The sequence below is a fragment of the Miniopterus natalensis genome, chromosome 19 (assembly GCF_054644295.1).
Source record: "Miniopterus natalensis isolate mMinNat1 chromosome 19, mMinNat1.hap1, whole genome shotgun sequence".
In the NCBI taxonomy this organism is placed as follows: Eukaryota; Metazoa; Chordata; class Mammalia; order Chiroptera; family Miniopteridae; genus Miniopterus; species Miniopterus natalensis.
The window spans coordinates 21,388,007-21,404,777 of NC_142099.1; the positions used below are offsets into that span (position 1 = coordinate 21,388,007).

General features: G+C 46.9%; 1 protein-coding gene and 1 long non-coding RNA gene across 3 annotated transcripts; one reads left to right on the forward strand and one right to left on the reverse strand.

The window, feature by feature from the left end:
- Positions 1 to 444: 444 nt before the first annotated feature.
- On the reverse strand, positions 445 to 9,635 carry GLUL (glutamate-ammonia ligase). 2 transcript variants are annotated; one of them, XM_087828322.1, is made up of 7 exons: positions 9,476 to 9,635; positions 6,703 to 6,881; positions 5,237 to 5,398; positions 3,634 to 3,780; positions 3,114 to 3,241; positions 2,716 to 2,915; positions 445 to 2,147 (listed from the first exon to the last, which is right to left on the reverse strand). In XM_087828322.1, the coding sequence occupies exons 2-7, from the start codon at positions 6,866 to 6,868 to the stop codon at positions 1,829 to 1,831; spliced, it is 1,122 nt and encodes a 373-aa protein (XP_087684448.1). In that variant the 5' UTR covers positions 6,869 to 6,881; positions 9,476 to 9,635; the 3' UTR covers positions 445 to 1,828. The 2 variants fall into 2 exon arrangements, with proteins under 2 accessions (XP_087684448.1, XP_087684449.1); XM_087828323.1 differs by lacking the exon at positions 9,476 to 9,635 and adding an exon at positions 8,313 to 8,332.
- A 303-nt stretch (positions 9,636 to 9,938) lies between these two features.
- On the forward strand, positions 9,939 to 16,741 carry LOC148090916 (uncharacterized). The gene is made up of 3 exons (XR_015716113.1): positions 9,939 to 9,993; positions 15,585 to 15,706; positions 16,442 to 16,741. It is a non-coding gene; the product is annotated as an uncharacterized LOC148090916 (long non-coding RNA).
- The last annotated feature ends 30 nt before the right edge of the window (positions 16,742 to 16,771 follow it).

A 16,771-nucleotide genomic window follows, 5' to 3' on the forward strand; every position in this document is an offset into this window, starting at 1 on the left:
GGGTGTTCAAAACAATATTACAGCATGGGGTCAAAGCCAAGCTCTGGAGCACAGGGGTGAAGGGTGGGTGTGGGAGTTCCTCTCTCTGCCTTAATCCAGAGATGCCAAATACCCGAAGTACAGGGAAGGGATGGTTGGCAATATGACTCAAGATTTTTAATTGCAAGAACAGGTAAACCTGAGCTTACTTTGCCTCTTAAAAACAACTCCCCATTTTTGGTAGGAGAATGAAATGGCACATAGGGATTTAAAAGAATCAAGTCAGAAGAGATCTTATAAATGTTAGGTTGATTTAGAGCTGCTCTGGGCAGTTAACAGTTTGTTTACGTCGAAGAGTTATCTAACTCTGAACATACTGTACATGGTAATGAGAAGTCGTCATAGCAAGAAAAAAAACCACAGGCCTGCCGCAGCCAACACAAAAACAGCCAGGAACAGTAGGGATGAAGGTGGGGTTTGTTTTTTTTATTATAAAAGAAAAAATAACTCCTCAGAATCTTAACGAACGAAAGGAATATTTCACACTCAGAACAGACACAGGATACAAAATTACAAGTGTTTAACCCCAGTCCTGTCCCCCTCTTCTCTAAGAGCAGATGGGAAGGAGACAGTTGAAGCAAAACAAGCAATTCTGTAAAACAGACTTCAAATCCCTACAAATATGATTAAAATCTAAACTTGTTTTGCTTTTTAAAAAATTTTAATATATCAAAAGGCCTGCTTTAGTGACATGCTAGTCCCCCAGAAAATAACCCAATACCCCCTTGTCAGTAACATACATGCTCAAGTTGACCAGCCAACTCATATTTCTAAACCCCTGTGCATACATGTGTCTTTAAACCAAAGCCACGGGGCCCAGGTGACTGCTGCTGCTATAATGTGCTTCCTCCTGTTAGTTGACCAGTGTCCACACCCTCCAGAAGGTGGGCAGGGTACAGAGAAACCCTTAAACGGTGGTGAGTGTTAACAGCGCCTAATAGCCAACTTTTCAAGCACCACCACCCTCACCCCCCACTCAAAAGGAGAGCCTTATTTCTAACCAGACTAATCACCTCAAACGTGGCTCCCAGTGACCAGAATGGTCTTTCACCTTTGAAAAAGCACACATATCTGCACACCCATATATATAATTTTTTTGTTTTTGCATTTAAATATAAAAATACTACTCTGATTTGTGTTATAAATGGAGGACCAAGCAACGAGAACTTTTTCTTATAAGGTAGGGCTGCCCATCTCATCCCTTTACGCTGAGCTTGTCTTCAAGTGAGGGCCTTTAGCCCCAGGCCAGGGAAGCACAGCAGGGTAAGAGGGCATCTTCCTGCCTGATCCCAACACTTTCCTAATTCTCACTTTAGTTAGGAAACTGGTTATAACCTTTTAAGAAATGGAACTTCCCACCAAGAGGGAATATCTAACCTAACCACAGAGCAAGCCCAGCGTCCCCACCCCCTTCAGCTACCTCGAAGGAAAAGGTCCTTCCCCTCCCTTCACAAATACTATGCTCACTGTCCAGATAGCTACGCCTGTTGGACAAACACCTGATTAAGTGAAGCAGTGGTTATGTTTCCCCGCCCCCCTCCCCACTAACACACTAGAAAGCTTCAGTGATAGGGGAAAAAAGGGGGGTGTGTCTGTGAAGAGATTAAGAACTTGACCCCTCTAACCTGGCCAAAGAAAGCAAGAGATATTAACTGGGCACAAGGACTAAAAAAAGACCTTGATATTCGGCCCTTAGAGTTACAGCTGTTATGACAATTGAGAGGGGCAAGAGTGGGAGCGGGATGAAGAATTAATTAGAAGGGGTTCGATGACTGCAAGTCTAGTCCACTTAGTTTTTGTACTGGAAGGGCTCATCGCCAGTTTCGTTGAGAAGACACGTGCGGATGAGAGCTTCTGTCACTGCGAAGGGGTCACAGTTGGCAGAGGGGCGCCGGTCTTCAAAGTAACCCTTCTTCTCCTGGCCGACAGTACGGGGAATGCGGATGCTAGCGCTACGGTTGGCCACGCCGGCAGAAAAGTCGTTGATGTTGGAGGTTTCGTTGAATCCAGTTAGGCGCCGGGCATTATCTCGGCCCCCCTTGGGATCGTAGGCTCGGATGTGGTACTGGTGCCGCTTGCTCAGCCGCTCGATGGACTCCTCAATGTACCTAGAGGAAACAGAAAAGGTGAGGGTCAGAACTGTCTCCCCAGGAAATCTGTCCTTCAAGGGCAGGAACAGGTCTGGATTCAAGAATGGAGTGACTTATCTATCAGAGACTTTTTCCAGTTTCTAATTCATCTCAACATGGCTCCAACAGAGCAAACACTGGCCTTGTTACTGGCGTGTCCCAGGGCTCAGAATAGTGTCAGGCATGCAGTAGATGACATTTGTTAAATGAAAAGATCCTGATCAAAAACTTTCTCTCACCCATAAGCATTAAGTTCATTCACATGCTTATACTGTTACTAATTTAGTTCTAATTGAAGATTTTCAAATGCCATTAATCTATGTCAACTTTTCCCTATCACCACCCTTGAATTTTATTCCTGGAGTATTTTTGGTACTTTTCAAATAGGACAGAGCGATAGGATCAAGAGAGGATTTTTGAAGCCAAGTGGCAAAACCTGAGGTCTGAATTGAGAAGTCTGGCTTACTACTCATCCCCAATACATTAAGTCCTTGGCAAGTACTCTTGCACAGAAAATAAGATGGCCCCAGCAGGAGAAGGCACTCACTTCAGACCGTTCTCCTCTCGCATGGCCTTGGTGCTGAAGTTGGTGTGGCAGCCCGCACCATTCCAGTTTCCAGGAATGGGCTTGGGATCAAAGGTTGCTATCACTCCAAAGTCTTCACACACTCGGTGCAAGATGAAACGGGCCACCCAGAGATGATCTCCCATGTCGATTCCTTCACAGGGTCCTATCTGGAATTCCCACTAGAGAACGAGAAGGTTGGCCTTAAAAATAAAGCCAACTGCTCACCCCAGTCCAAAGCTCTGAAACCCACTCTCATCTCATCTTGAGTCCATCCACCTCTTAGGTTTTGGGTAAAAGAGGGGTGCATCAGCAGCCCTTGCTACCAAAAGTCCCCACTTGCCTATTGGTGGGGAAAGCGACAGATGAGAGCCATTTACCTGGGCAGGCATGACCTCAGCATTTGTCCCTGAGATCTTGATACCGGCGTACAAGCAGGCCCGGTAGTGAGCCTCCACAATATCCCTGCCGTAGGCTCTGTCTGCTCCCACACCACAGTAGTATGGACCTGCAGAGGTATCAAGACGAAATGTCAAGAGAGGAAATTCAGAACATCCCTTTCCACCTAAGATGCATGGCCCAAGGTCAGCAGTCAGAAAGCTCTAATACTGGCTCTCTGGAATCGCTGTCCCTGCCTTTACCTGGAGGCGGGGCAGTAGGGCAGGGGGCTCCTCCGGGTCATAATTTCAGTGCAGCCAAAGGTTTTCCCTTAGTATCAATGGCTAAACATCTATGTTTGGATCTGGGTAACGTGAGGGCAAGTAGTATTCCAGCCAGTCTCAGGGACACTCTCATAGCTTTTTGATCCACAAGGAGTCACTGCTATCTCTGGGGAAATACTTTCCTCACCAATTAAGAAGCTGGGGAGGAACAAGTTCACCTCTCACCAAGGAAACTTACCTTGGGGCCCAGGGAAGCCATTTGAAGGCCAACCAAAAGGATGCCCATCTGTGCCCATGAGAGTATATTCCTGCTCCATTCCAAACCAGGGATGCTGATTGCTCACCATGTCCATTATCCGTTTACAGGTATATCTTAAATTGGTCTCTAGAAAAAAAGAGTCAAAAAGCCTTTAGAGACATATGGGCAAATACACTGAACCTCAGTGCTGATGGGGGAAAAAAGTTCTTCTGAATCCACGCAGCCAAAAAGTGTAGAGTAAAAGCTAAACTGACCCTGTGTAAACCTTCCTGGGTCCCATTTGCATAAAAGAGGAAAATGGAAGAAGCTATAATGAAACACTTATAGGGAGGTTCTTGAAAAACTTCAATTACAATCAAGTCACATGACAGTGGATCCAGGAAAGAGCCAAGTTTTCACCTTATCAACATGCTGGCTACCTCCTAGGTACCAAATGCCAGGCACTTAAACCTTCTATTCACAAGTCAGCTGCTTCTAGAGTCAGACTTACTCCTACTTTCTTGGGCATTTAGAGCCAAATCTACAACTTTTATTGAGGGAATCACTTGTGTATTGGGAGCCTTACATTCCAGGTGAGAAGATGAAGTGCTGAATTATACAGAATTGGCTAGTGCAAAAGAAAAACATTAAAATGAGATGAGCTCAACTGGAAACAATTTCTAAGCTAGATGGGAACTTTAAAATAAGTAAATACAGACTTATTACTGCCGGCTTAACTATGTCCCAGGACCCATTTTAAGAGATCTATATGAAACAAAACCTACAACTGAGCCTTCATAACAACCCTGAGAAGGGTATTATAAGTCTCCACTTTTACAAGTGAGAAAATGAGGCTCGGAGATGTTAGGTGGTTTGCCCAGGTTACAAGACTGGCAGCAGAGCCAGGAATCCCATGACTGTCTTGGCATCAGAGCTCACGTCCTTTACCATGATAGGATACTGCCTCTCAAAACAAAGGCAATGAAGGTCTAGAGTCACTATGTGATTTGCCAAAAAGTCTCACTGGCAAAGTGTACCAAGAGACTACCCAGAAGTGAGATTTCAGCTGGGTTTAAAAAGATGAATGGCTGAGAACCGGGAGCAATCGGCATGCCAGACAAAACCCAAAGGTTCAGTTACAGCAAACCTCAAGGCAAAAGTATGTTATCAATGAACCAAGGGGCTCATATTTTAGTCAGTGGACAGAGAAGAAAACAAGCTGTCTGGAATGAAGGAGCAACCAGTAGTTGATGTCAAACTGTTCTCAATTACTTGTACATATTAACTCATTTAATCCTCCAAACAATTTTATGAGATAGATTTTATTATTTTCCTCATTTTAAAATCAGGGAAATGAAGGATAGGGGATAAATAACTTGCCCAAGTTCATACCCAGTAAGTGGCAGATCCCGAATTCAAACGCAACATTCTAGTTTTAGAACCATGTTCTTAAAATCTACAGGCAGGCAGGAGGGCTATCTCACAGAGGACTCCACCAGCAAACAGATTTAAACAGTTTAGTCTTCCCATTACTAATTTTGCAATATCCTCTCCCTCTCCTTTAGAGCATTCATGAATTGGGGTGGGGGTATCCTATACACACCTGCAGGTTTGTGGTTGTACTTTAAGACTTCACAGAACACCAGCTTGTTGGGGTCCTTGCGGAAAGGGTCCCGAAACATGGCAACAGGGACAAGATACATGTCACTGTTGGAGCCTTCAGACTGTAAAGTACTAGAGCCATCAAAATTCCACTCAGGCAACTCTAGGATAAAAAGAGAGGAAAAAGTTAAAAAAAAAAAAGGCACAGCTATCCAGGCAGCACACAGCCCCTCCTCACCCAGCTACACCCTCTTTTCCAGAAAGTCAGTGATGCACGACTGCCACTATTAATATGCACACTCTGACATTTGCACTTAGCCCTACAGTCCTTTCTGAGTTCTAGTAAGACCCTTGCATCACTTCCTTAAAGAAGTAACAGTCACAAAAACAGCCTAAGAATGATGTTTCCTCCCTAAATAAGATTACTGGACACCAAGGAGACATCAGCAGTGAGTCAGTCATCATTTAAAATATTGAAATAGAAAAAACAAAATTCTCCAATCCCCCAGTAGACCATCTGTGTTGCTTCTTTCTCTAATTCATCCCTCACTGTGTCTATGGACTATCCTAGCTTAAGCTGTGCCCTTACTTTATAGATGAGGAAACGGACGACCAGGATGACTTATTCAAGAATGTTCCCACACCGCTTACCCACTTTTCCCACTGTTTTAAAGGCCGGTTTCTTCCTCTCTAGCTGACTGAGTTCTCTGAAGGCAGAGACGAAACTTTTACCTTGTATCCCCAGTGCCTGTCTAATACCTGCCACATAGCAGGGGAGCAATGTATGCTTTATATTCATTCACTCAAATGTGAAGTTGTCAGAAGACGAGGCTATCCTAAAGGTAGGTAAGAGGTGACAGTTTCTCTCCTCTGATCTCTTTCTAGAAGGACGAGGGCTATGGCTTCTCTAGACCAAAAAAGTGAAGGTTACCACTCATATAATGACTGCTGGTGGAACAAGTAATCAGATGATTTAAGAATTTCCAAAAGTGGCATCAACTAAAAACAAATGAATGGCTAGTCTTATTAAGAAACCACTTTAGGGTGTTTGCTTTGCATCTAGAACCCCAATGATATGAGTTCAAAACAGTATTCAAGGATTTGTAAAGTAGGTGTCTCAGTCAGGTTAGAGCAGTGATTAACAAACTAGGTTCCTGGGGGTGCCTTAAGCCAACTAAGTAAGGCTACCCAAGACAGCAAAGTCTCCAGCCCCCTTCTACCCTCTAAGCCAGACTTTTCAGCTTTTATCTTCTATATACTGAGTTACACCCAAGATTCCATTTAAATAAAGGGGTTCATCATTGCCTGCCATGCTTTGAGGCAGTGTAGGAGTTTAATGTTGACTGAAAGACGTCTGAAAAGCCCTGCCTTAGAAAAACTTTCCAACGTAGTGGCTGGGTCTCAGGTTGTTGCCCACCTTGATGTGGCTCCCACCCAGCATACACTCCCCACTCTGCCATCTCTCACCTTCTATACACTTGGGCTCACTGTCCAGGGTCCGGGTCTTGCATCGCAGCCCTTCTCCAGTACCGTCAATCCAGATATACATAGCTTGGACTTTATCCCCCTGAGGCAGGGACATGTACATCTGCTTGATGCCTTTGTTCAAGTGGGAACTTGCAGAGGTGGCCATGGTTGAAGATGCTCTGGTAAGAAAAGAAAAAACATTAAGAACACCAATTCCAAAATGATCCTCTGCAGGAATCACTCAATTAGGACAATGAAATCAAGAAGTCACAGTGAGAGTGGTGACCCCCTCTCCCTTTGGAAGTCACACACTCAAAAGCATATTTATTTACTCTGATTTCAGGGGGATTCAAGTTTTATATTAGACAAAAATCTCCTTATAAGCTTCCTCAAGCTAGACTCTTGAGGGCTAAGCTTTATTTTCTCACTGTAGCCAAGGCAGGGAATTGTTTTATTTATTTTTATACTAAGACACTGGGTGGGGGGGATATCCAAAACAAAAGATATAACAGTTCAGAAACATAAATTTACAGAACAGATATGGTGTTCCTATACAAGTAAAATCCAGCCACAGAATAGCTTGGCTGCTATGGTCTCTGGGTGAGTCTTCCCTTTGCCTGGCATCCTAGCGGGCGTGTCAATGAAAAACCCTTATTGAAGATTCCTCCAAATCCCCGAGAAAAAAACCTCACATTTAGATGGTAGGTAGAATAAAACAAGGGGGCTAGCTAGATTTAAAAGGCTGGTGGCTTCCTAAAAGAGCTGTAGTCATTATAGTCACCAAGATGTAAAAATAGCTGATCCAAGTTGGATTCTAAGATGCACACTGCCATAATTTCCAGCAGTCAGAGCCAAGCTTCTCGCTTCCAAAGTTAAGTTTGAGAATGACATTCTGAGATTCTACTAGAGAGCTTTCCAAGGAAGCAGGAAATTCCCACTTCTAAATGAAAAAGACGTGGAGTTTCAAGAGCCGAGGCATGCTAGAAACTGTAAGCCACCACCTCAAAATCTCGAAAAGAAAAGACACTCTGAAGCCACAAAACCTAAGAGGAATCGGTTCTGCCACTCCCTCCCCCCCGCAGTGGCCCAGGGTGGCTGGAAAGGGAACAAATTGTTCTCCTATGACTTGGGCGACTCTGAAGTACAATGACAAAGTTTCTATGGGCAACTGTCCATGTTTACCCGGCTGAAAACATGACCGCTTCTTCCAATATCTTCATCCTTCCCTTGGGGAAGAGGAACTCGCCTGTCCAGTCGCCCTTTGCCTACCAGGTCTAGAAGCCTTGGTGGGTCCAATCCCACCCTCACCCCCACACCTGCCTATTAAATCCAGAAGGAACAATCCCCTGATCCCTCCAGCTCCCAGTAAAAGCTACAACCCAGTCTCCAGCTTTCCTCCCACACATCAAGCCACACTTGCACCCACAGGCCTCGGCGCCAGATCTGCTTTTTACTCTGAGAAAAGTTGGTCGCCAACAGCCTAGCTGTTTAATGTATCAAGTGGTGCCACCGCGCGCCTAGATGGCCCGGTGGGGAGAAAAACGGGATTCTGAAGTTTTAAAGCTGTGTCTGCAGCTGCCGCCGGCTGGAGATCCTCCTGCCCGACTCACCCCATCCACAGAAGGTCAAGCGGATCGTAGGGGGGGTTGCTCTCCTTGGCCCTTCGCTTTTTGGAGTGGCGTTCGTGCCTGTCCTCCTTGTCCCTCTCTCGCTGGTGCACAGACCGGGGCTTTAGGGGCGACGGAGTGGGGCTTGGCGAGGGAACCGGACATGGCGAGGGAATGGAGCACCCGGAGGGAGAGGGGGAGCGCGAGGGGGTCAGGGCGCGATCGGGGTCGCATCGGAACGCGCCGGGATACGCAGACTGGTGGTTCAGGGTCTTAATCTTGACTCGAGATTTCTCTCCGGGGTTCACGGAGTAGGCGACAAAGCCAAAGCAGTTGGAGGGGGGCTCTGAGGAACGCGACTCCATGTCATCTTCGTTTTCGTTCGCTGTCTTCTTCAAGGATCTGCGGCTGGGGGAGGAGCCCCTCGTGCCACCCCCGTGGTAATTGGAATAATCCACTTTGAGAGCAGCCCTTTCCCACTGAAGAGTCTCGAAAGTTGGTGCCCCGGGGTGCCCCGCCCCTCAGGCCCCGGGCCAGATCTCAGGGCCTGGCCGAGGGGGCCATGCCCCCACGAGGGCCTAGACAGGGGGACCGCGGGGGCGTCGGCGGGAGGGACAGCGCGCCGCCGCCGCCGCCTCTACCGCCCAGGCCAGGCCTCTCCACTGGCCGCGCCCGCCGCCCCGCGGGAGCCCGGGGTCCCCATTGTTCAGTCACAGTGGCAGGCCCCCGGGACCGCGGGCGGGGATACCGCACCAACACGGCCACTCGCCTCAACGGAGGCCACGAGAAGATCATCAAGGCCACGACGATCGCCAAGGCCCGCCACCGCGGAGGCCGGGGGCGCGCTCTCGCGGGGCCGCCCCGCGACTCCATTCACCGTGCGCGCGACGCCGAGCGACCTCCAGGGGCGGCGCTCTGGGCCGCCAGCAGCCCGAGGAAGATCAAAACAAGTCCCCGCCCCCCTCCGAGCCCGGCGACAGGCGCGCCCCACCGCCGCCAGCCCAGACCCGCCGGAAGCCAGGGCGGCGCAAGCCCGCGAGACCGGCCCGCAGGCCAAGGAGCGGACTAGGGCCGGGCGGGGGGAAGGGGCCGAGCCCGCAGCCGGGCGGCGCTGCGCGGGGGGCGGCGCGCGTCCCCCAGGCCCCGGGGCCCCGCGCGCCGCTTACCTGGGGGCGAGCAGCCGGCGGGGCGGGCGGGCAGTGAGAGCGAGGTGCGGAGAGGAGAAGAGAGGAAGCTGGGGCGCTGCTCAGACGCAGGGTTCTTCTCCCATCCTCGGCTCTGCCGTCGGTCCGCCGCCCCGCACCATTTATCTGCGGCCCGGACCGTCCCCAGCGCCCTGATTGGCTCCCAGCGGCCGGCAGCCGGGGCGGATCGGCTGATGCTCGCCCGGGCACCGCGGCCATTGGGCGACGGGCGAGCGGGCGCCGCTGGGGAGGGGGCGAGCGCTCCCGGAGAGAAAGAAAGGAAAGCGCCGTGGGGGAGGAGCTCGAGAAGAGGGGAGGTGATCGCCGAGGAGAGGGGTGGTGCGGAAGGGGGGCCGGCTGCGTGACTAGGAGCGAGTTCCTGCGGGAAGGACCCTGCCCCCCCGGCCAGGGCCTGCCACCGCGGGACATCTGCGCAGCCCCCACCCAGCTCTGGAATCGCGCAGCAAACCGCCCGCAGCCTCCGCCCCTGCAGCCTTCAGGTTGGATCTTGTTGCAAGAGCCCTATCTTTCAGGAGGTCCTACTGCAGACCCTAGAGGTCCCTGAGGAAATTCTGACCCACCGGAACGTAAATTTGCCTTTTGTCGTTAGAGACACCTCCCCCCAGCCTCCTCGCGCTCATGTCAAGTTGAGGGGCGCAGGGCGCAGGGGCCGCAAAGCCCTGGGCCTGTGGAGAGCGTGGTGCAGAGAGGGGGTTGCCTCGGGTAGGCCTGGAAGAGCCCGCTCTCGGTGGGTTTGGGAAAGTAACCAGAACTCTGCGATCTCACATTTGTAGTCAACGTGCTGTGTGTACAGCACCATCCAGAGCGAGGACACTGAGGGCAGTAGAAACAAAGTCCAGAGACCCATCTGCCTGATTCCCCTTCTGTGACACGGAAAGCAAGTCTCTCAGCCTCTCTGGGCCCAAGTTTTTTTGTCTGCAAATAAAGGTTTTCAAGAGAGGACTTTTAGAGTTGCCCCCAGGGTTTGAAATTCTGTGTGCAAACTTCCCCAAGGGCAGCAGAAAGGACAGGGAAGGTCTTTGCATGCCCCCAGGGTAGGTAGAACATTTTGGATTCCTTAGACAAATCCTCCCTGGTTTTGCTTTTCAGGTAATTTATTGCACCTTCTTTTTAACCTGGAAAATGAGAACCAGTACCCTTCCTCCTCTCAGCCGTGCTGTGATCGTTGAGAAAATGTAGAGGCAAACACAACAGAGAAATGCATGCTTGTCAACAGAGGCACAATAGCTGTGTGTGTGTATACACACACTAATATATATACCAATTCTATTACTTAATCATTCTCTATTTTTATTCCCTGAAATCCACTTGATGGTATCTGGCCTTTATTGCATCTTTCAGGCACCCCAGTGTTTGAGACTTTGAGGTTTTTATGTTTGAAGACCAGGAAGTCATGTTTTCAGTGCCTTTGGAAGAGGAAAGGAAGAAGTTTGTTCTTCTGGTTATTTTTTGTACCACAAATATGGAAAAGAAATGTTGCCTGTGACCACACGCACACATAACTTGGCTTCTTTGGTCAACATCCCTCCCCTTTAAGAGTGTGTCTAACACTGTAGTGCTTTAAAATTACAGATGCAGCATTCATCTCAAAAGGGCTTTTGGTATGCTTCAGACAGGTGACATTCTGGACTGGGTAAAGTGCCTTGCAAGTATAAGGTATTCCATGTTAAGTCTAAGAGATTCCATGCTAAGTTTCAGTGCAGCATGTTGCAGTCTTACGTGGTTGTTGAAGGCTGGGGCCTGGGTTCGAGTCTGGGCTTTACTTCCTGCCAGCTTTGTGTTGGCTTAGCCACACGAAGCTTCAGTTTTCTTGCCTACAAAATATTGTAGGGATTAATTGTGACAGCATATGCAAGTAAATTAGGATAGTGCCTGGAACACAGTGTCTAGAAAAGTGATATGATTATTATAGGGTAAAATAATCTGAAAAGATTGGATTATTTCTTTCCCATAACAACCTATTATGCACAATTTTCTAACTCCCCAATGCTCCACTGCTAGTTTTATGAGAATGGGCTTAGATCTGGTAACAGTGAGCTGTCTTCAGTCCATTTCTTTCTGTTAAGTCTTGAATTTAAGTAGCTGAGGAGGGGGAGTGGCAGAAGTGAAAGGTGACGTTCTTGTTTTAAAAGATGTTGATTCCCAGATGCCAAACCACCTAAGCATAAACCAGAGCCTTCTGCTGTACTCCCCCACCTCCGTCCAGCACCGGAGGTGGGGATGGCAAGCATAATAGAAAATGGAAGAGTAGAAGCAAGTACAGGTTTTTTAGCCTATGGTGTATTTTGCCCTGTGAGTTCCTGCTTCCCTTGCTAGGTATCTTAACCTCCCTGAGTAGCTTATTCGTCCTGTGTCTCCCAGGAGCATCCAGGGTGCGTGTTCAATAAGTGATGCTTGTTGACCACACAGATATGACAGCGGCACCAAGAGGCCACGTGCTTTGAGCTGCTTTTCCAAGAATGGAAGTGGATTTGCTTTGGGCCACTCATGTGACAAGGGACATACTTTGTCAGGGCTAGCAACATAATACACGATTGCCGAGTCTTTCAGAAGGGAACAAGAGGCCTTGTCCTCTTTGCCCCTCCCTACACTTACTTAAACCACTGAAATAGGGCTCAAAGGAGTCCAAGAACTGATCAGGGAATCATAAAAGAGTATGAGGGAAGAAAAAGCAGTAAAAGGCCTCTTACTAACTAACTGATTTGCCCCCAGAAACCCTGACTGTACTTTTGGAGAAGTTAAAAGTAGAACAGCCTGTTTCACCCAGTTTGGGTTTGCTCTATCTGCTGCCCTTTGTTCTCCTTCCTCTTCTTCCCCAAATTGCCATCCACCCCTGTTCCCCGCCCCCTCTGTAAAAAGGGCATTAGAATGCTCGAACCCACGAACTCTTCCATCTCTTGGTACACTCAGTATCAAAACCGATGGGGCTCTGTTACATGTGCTTCGGAGTCAGGTTTTTGTCTCTTAGCATAGAGTCTCTATGTCTAAGGGGTGGGTGGAGTGGGAGACCACTATTGTAGGTAAAGATTTCGTTCCATATCTAAGAAATGGCCAGTGACTAAAAGCATTTCTTCAATGTCGCTCTGTTTTCTGAAATAAAGGCCTTGTCTCGGGTGGGTTTACCTGTGAGTTCACGTCTCAATTTCTATCTCTTTTGAGGGACTCATTCTCACTCTGCAGGTTAAAAGTCCTTAATCTGGCAGTTTGAGGTGCCTTCCCAGGGCCTGTGTGGTTGCCTTGCACTCCTTAGAGACAAGATTTGGGGTAGGGCTCAAACAGACCCAAACCTTCAGCCATACATATAGTTTGAGAAATGGAGTTTTCCCTGTACCTGAATGACTTCAACAGGCACTTGACAAAACCCTTTAATCAGGCTAAAGACATAGCTGAGACCCAAGCTTCAGAAACCCCCTGGAAACCCAACCCCAAATTGTCAACTATTTTTCTTTTTAAATGAAACAGTACCAATTCTTACCCGGCCAGTGTAGCTCAGCGGTTGAGCATTGACCAATGATCCAGGAGAGGGCAGTTTGATTCCCAGTCAGGGCACATGCTTGGGTTGCTGGCTTGATCCCCAGTAGGGGCTATGCAGGGGGCAGCCAATCAATGACTTTCCCATCATTAATGTTTCTATCTCTCTCTCTTCCTCTCCCTTCCTCTCTCTGAAATGAATAAAGACATTAAAAAAAATTATAAACAAAAACACAAAACAATACCAGTTCTTTTCAAAAGAGTAGACCATCATATAACCTTAAAACAAAAATCAAAAAGAAGAAAATAAACAGTCTTGGAAGTTAATGTCATTACCCTTAAACCAGATTTAGAGAAGAAGCTGCAGTTGGCCAAGCTTTCAAATTTTATTATACAATTAAAGGAGGAAAGACTAGGTTTCCCCTTAATTCAGTATCCAACACTGAACACAGAAAAATTGTTCTTTATATCCTTTCTGATTGTTTGATATTGTTAAGCTCAGGTTAGGAAATGAGAAGTTCAATCTCAGGTGTGTTTCTTTAGCCTGATTTTTGTTGAAGGCTCCTTGAAATCATTTGAATGCAGAGAAACCTCCATTTCCCAAACTGCACGTTATGGCTGAAGGTTTGGGTCTGTTTGAGCCCTACCCCAAATCTTGTCTCCAATAAGAAACTGCTTGGAGAGTTGGGAAGAATTAAATTCATCTCAGTTAACAACGGGAAAATAAGTCCTACTGAGAAAATTAAAGCCTTGCAATTCTGGAATTAGATCTTCACATTATTCTGTCTTAAGGGTGAGGAAACAGAGGCCGCAATAACTCATAGTAGCTTGCTGAAGTCACCTTCATGCAGTATTTCACAGCCTGTGTGCTTCCAAGGTACAACTCCCTTGAGAGCCTTATTGTCTTTCCCTTTCTGTAGTGTCAGGCTGTGGACAGTGCATGCCTGGACCACCACCTCCAAAACACTGAAATCTCTACTGTACCCACTGAGCAAAGTCCCAAGTGCAGGGACCAGTCAGTTTACCTCTTAAGGCCTACACTGTGGGTTTTAGTGCCTTCCATTCAGCAGACGTTCAGTATATTCTTTGCAAACAACTAGATTACCAGAAACAAAGATGCTTTATGGCAGGTTCTATTTAAAGGAATCTTTGGAGATCATATTTCATATTCAATAATTGGCCCCTGGTTTCAGTTTTGTGAATCTGGGATATTCACAGATAAAAACTGGTTCCTTATTCTCAGTGAATGTATGGATCTATCTTTTGTTCTCTAGATAGATGGGAGCACTGTTGAAGCTTATGAAAAAGTTTAGGAGATTCAGCATTGTGGTCAAAACATTACTCGGATTAGAGTGTGCCCGTTTTTAGTGGGTACTTTTCCCAAAGATGTCCTCATTAGAGTGTGCCTGTTTTTAGTGGGTACTTTTCCCAAAGATGTCCTCAACTGGGTCCAAGTCCTCCTTCCCTCATCCCTGTATTTCACATTCACATGCTAAATTTTCATGGGAAACAAACAGCCCCTGGGGTATGTTTTCTGGATGCTTGGGCAATACTAAGACTGGTTCTGTATTTTTCCTGACCTCCTCTATCCTTCCCCCACTTTTAAACCTGTTCTTGAGAGACTTGTTTACCAGACTGGAGAGCTAGAGACTTAGCTGGGGTGGTGTGAACATAGTGCCCTCTGGTGGAACTCTTGAGAATTATGTGTCTCCCTCCAAGCTATAGAGTGGGAAGTTGTTTTCTTGACTGGCCTTCAAGGGGAGGGCCTCTCCGTTGCATCTCAAATATAGTAAATTAATAGGTAACTTTATTGCCTATACTGGATATTTAAGAGGTATTATTTTGGGGGTATCAATTGATTACCAGAGGTGGCTTTGTGATTTAAAATTAAGCCTCAGGTGACTAGAAATGGTCAGCAAGCAGCACATGTGGTTTTTCGCCTTCTCGCATCAGTGCATACAAGAGTGAAGAGAAAAGGGGTACCCTCCAAGAAAGGTCATTGAAAAAAGTCTAGGAACCAATAGTGAAGGGGAAATGGCAAGAATCAGAAAACTTGGTCACAAATAAGTCTTATCCTCGGCCCTCACTCGGATTTGAGCCCAGAAATTTAAGACCCAGCCCGAAGCTGACAGTCAGCCAGACTCTCCCTCAAGGAAACCCTGGGGGTAGGGCTGGGGGGTGGACAGAAAGTGAGACATAGGCACACCTTTTAGGGGGTTCTAGAGTATTTACACTGTGCTGCTTGCTCTTTTTTCTCTTTCTCTTAACGATTTCATTTTGAGGATCACTCCGTTCTCCATTGCCATTAGCAAAATCACTGTGACCCAGAGGACATAGTCACTGGCTTGAGTCAGACACACCTGCACTTGAATTCCTGTCTTGGTCTACTAGCTGTAAGACTTGGGCAAGTCAACCTGTTGAGTTTCAGTTTTCTGGAGGTTCCTTGTAGAAATGCTTGTGAGAATTATAAAACACAGTAATTAACACAGTAAACAATTCGGAAACAGAATAGTGGATTTTGTTATCCCAAGAATGAAGAAGAGAGTGGGCCCATGACTAAGGAGATGACTTAGTCTTTAGGGTGATTGGTGTCTTCCAGAGTTTCACGGAACTTCAGACCTGTCTGGCAACACATTTAGAAGAAACGGGTCAGCAGAGATTTTGAAAGCAAATAAGCCTTTAATGAGCTTCACCTATGCTACACAGTCAGCTCATACATAGGTAAGTATGTAATTTGATATGGCAAAGTCTTTACCCTTTAGGAGCCTACATTTTAGGTGCTGAGGAAAGGCTTCCCCAAAGGGTAAGATTTCAGAAACAGAGCAAAGCAAAGTGTATCAGCTGTATGAGCAAATGAACAAGGTGGGTCTAGTATAGGTGCCTAAGAGTTTCCGGAACAAAGGGGTCAGAGTGGAGAAGGCCTCTTTGGGGGTGCTCCATGGTGTGAGGTTGAAGGTGGGTCTTATGCCGGGTTCCAAACAACATGATAAAAATGTGATTAATGTGATTCTGGGATGGCTTTCTGGGAGATAAGGGAATGAAATTTGCCAAAACTCATGGACAGAATCTAGTAAATTACATGTGCCAACGGGATGATGACGAACAAGGCAAGCTTTGGCTGGAATAGGAGTAACAAAATGTGAAGTTGGGGAAATATTCAACGTTTGGATTCTATAAAAATTTCAGTTTTACAAATTTAAAATGTTGCTATATTAAAGCATTAATAAAGTCTCACTTCATTAATTTGAATTTGGAATTAACCCAATCCTTAAAGAATTTGTGGGGTGGGGGCAAAAAAAGCACAAATTCAAGCTGTGTAAGCCCATTTAAATTCTGTTTATGCTATTTCCACGGATAGCGCCATTTTGGTGAGCAAACAGAAGTGCCCACTCTTCTTTATCAGGATAGACTTGAATGATTCTAGTTTTGAATTATAAAAAATCATTATTCCCTCAGGTGAAGGCAATCACTTGTGCCTGGAGAAGTAGCTGGTAGATGGAAGGACTGCTGGACTCTTCTCTTCAAAGGCCTCCCCTCTATTGCATTCTTTAACTCCCATGGCTTTTCTTGCACATTTATCTAGTTCCCTGGTCTTCTTTCCCCCACCTCACCAATCCCATCAGCATCCCTTTCTCAGCCCCCTCTCATTTCCTCAGCAATTAGAGCTTCAAGGACAGGAGATGTACCAGCAGATGGAGACCAACTGCTCTCTATCACGGCTATTACCTTCACTGGGGACCAAAGAGGCTACAACGCTCATGTCAGAGAACCTACAAGGAGGAAGAA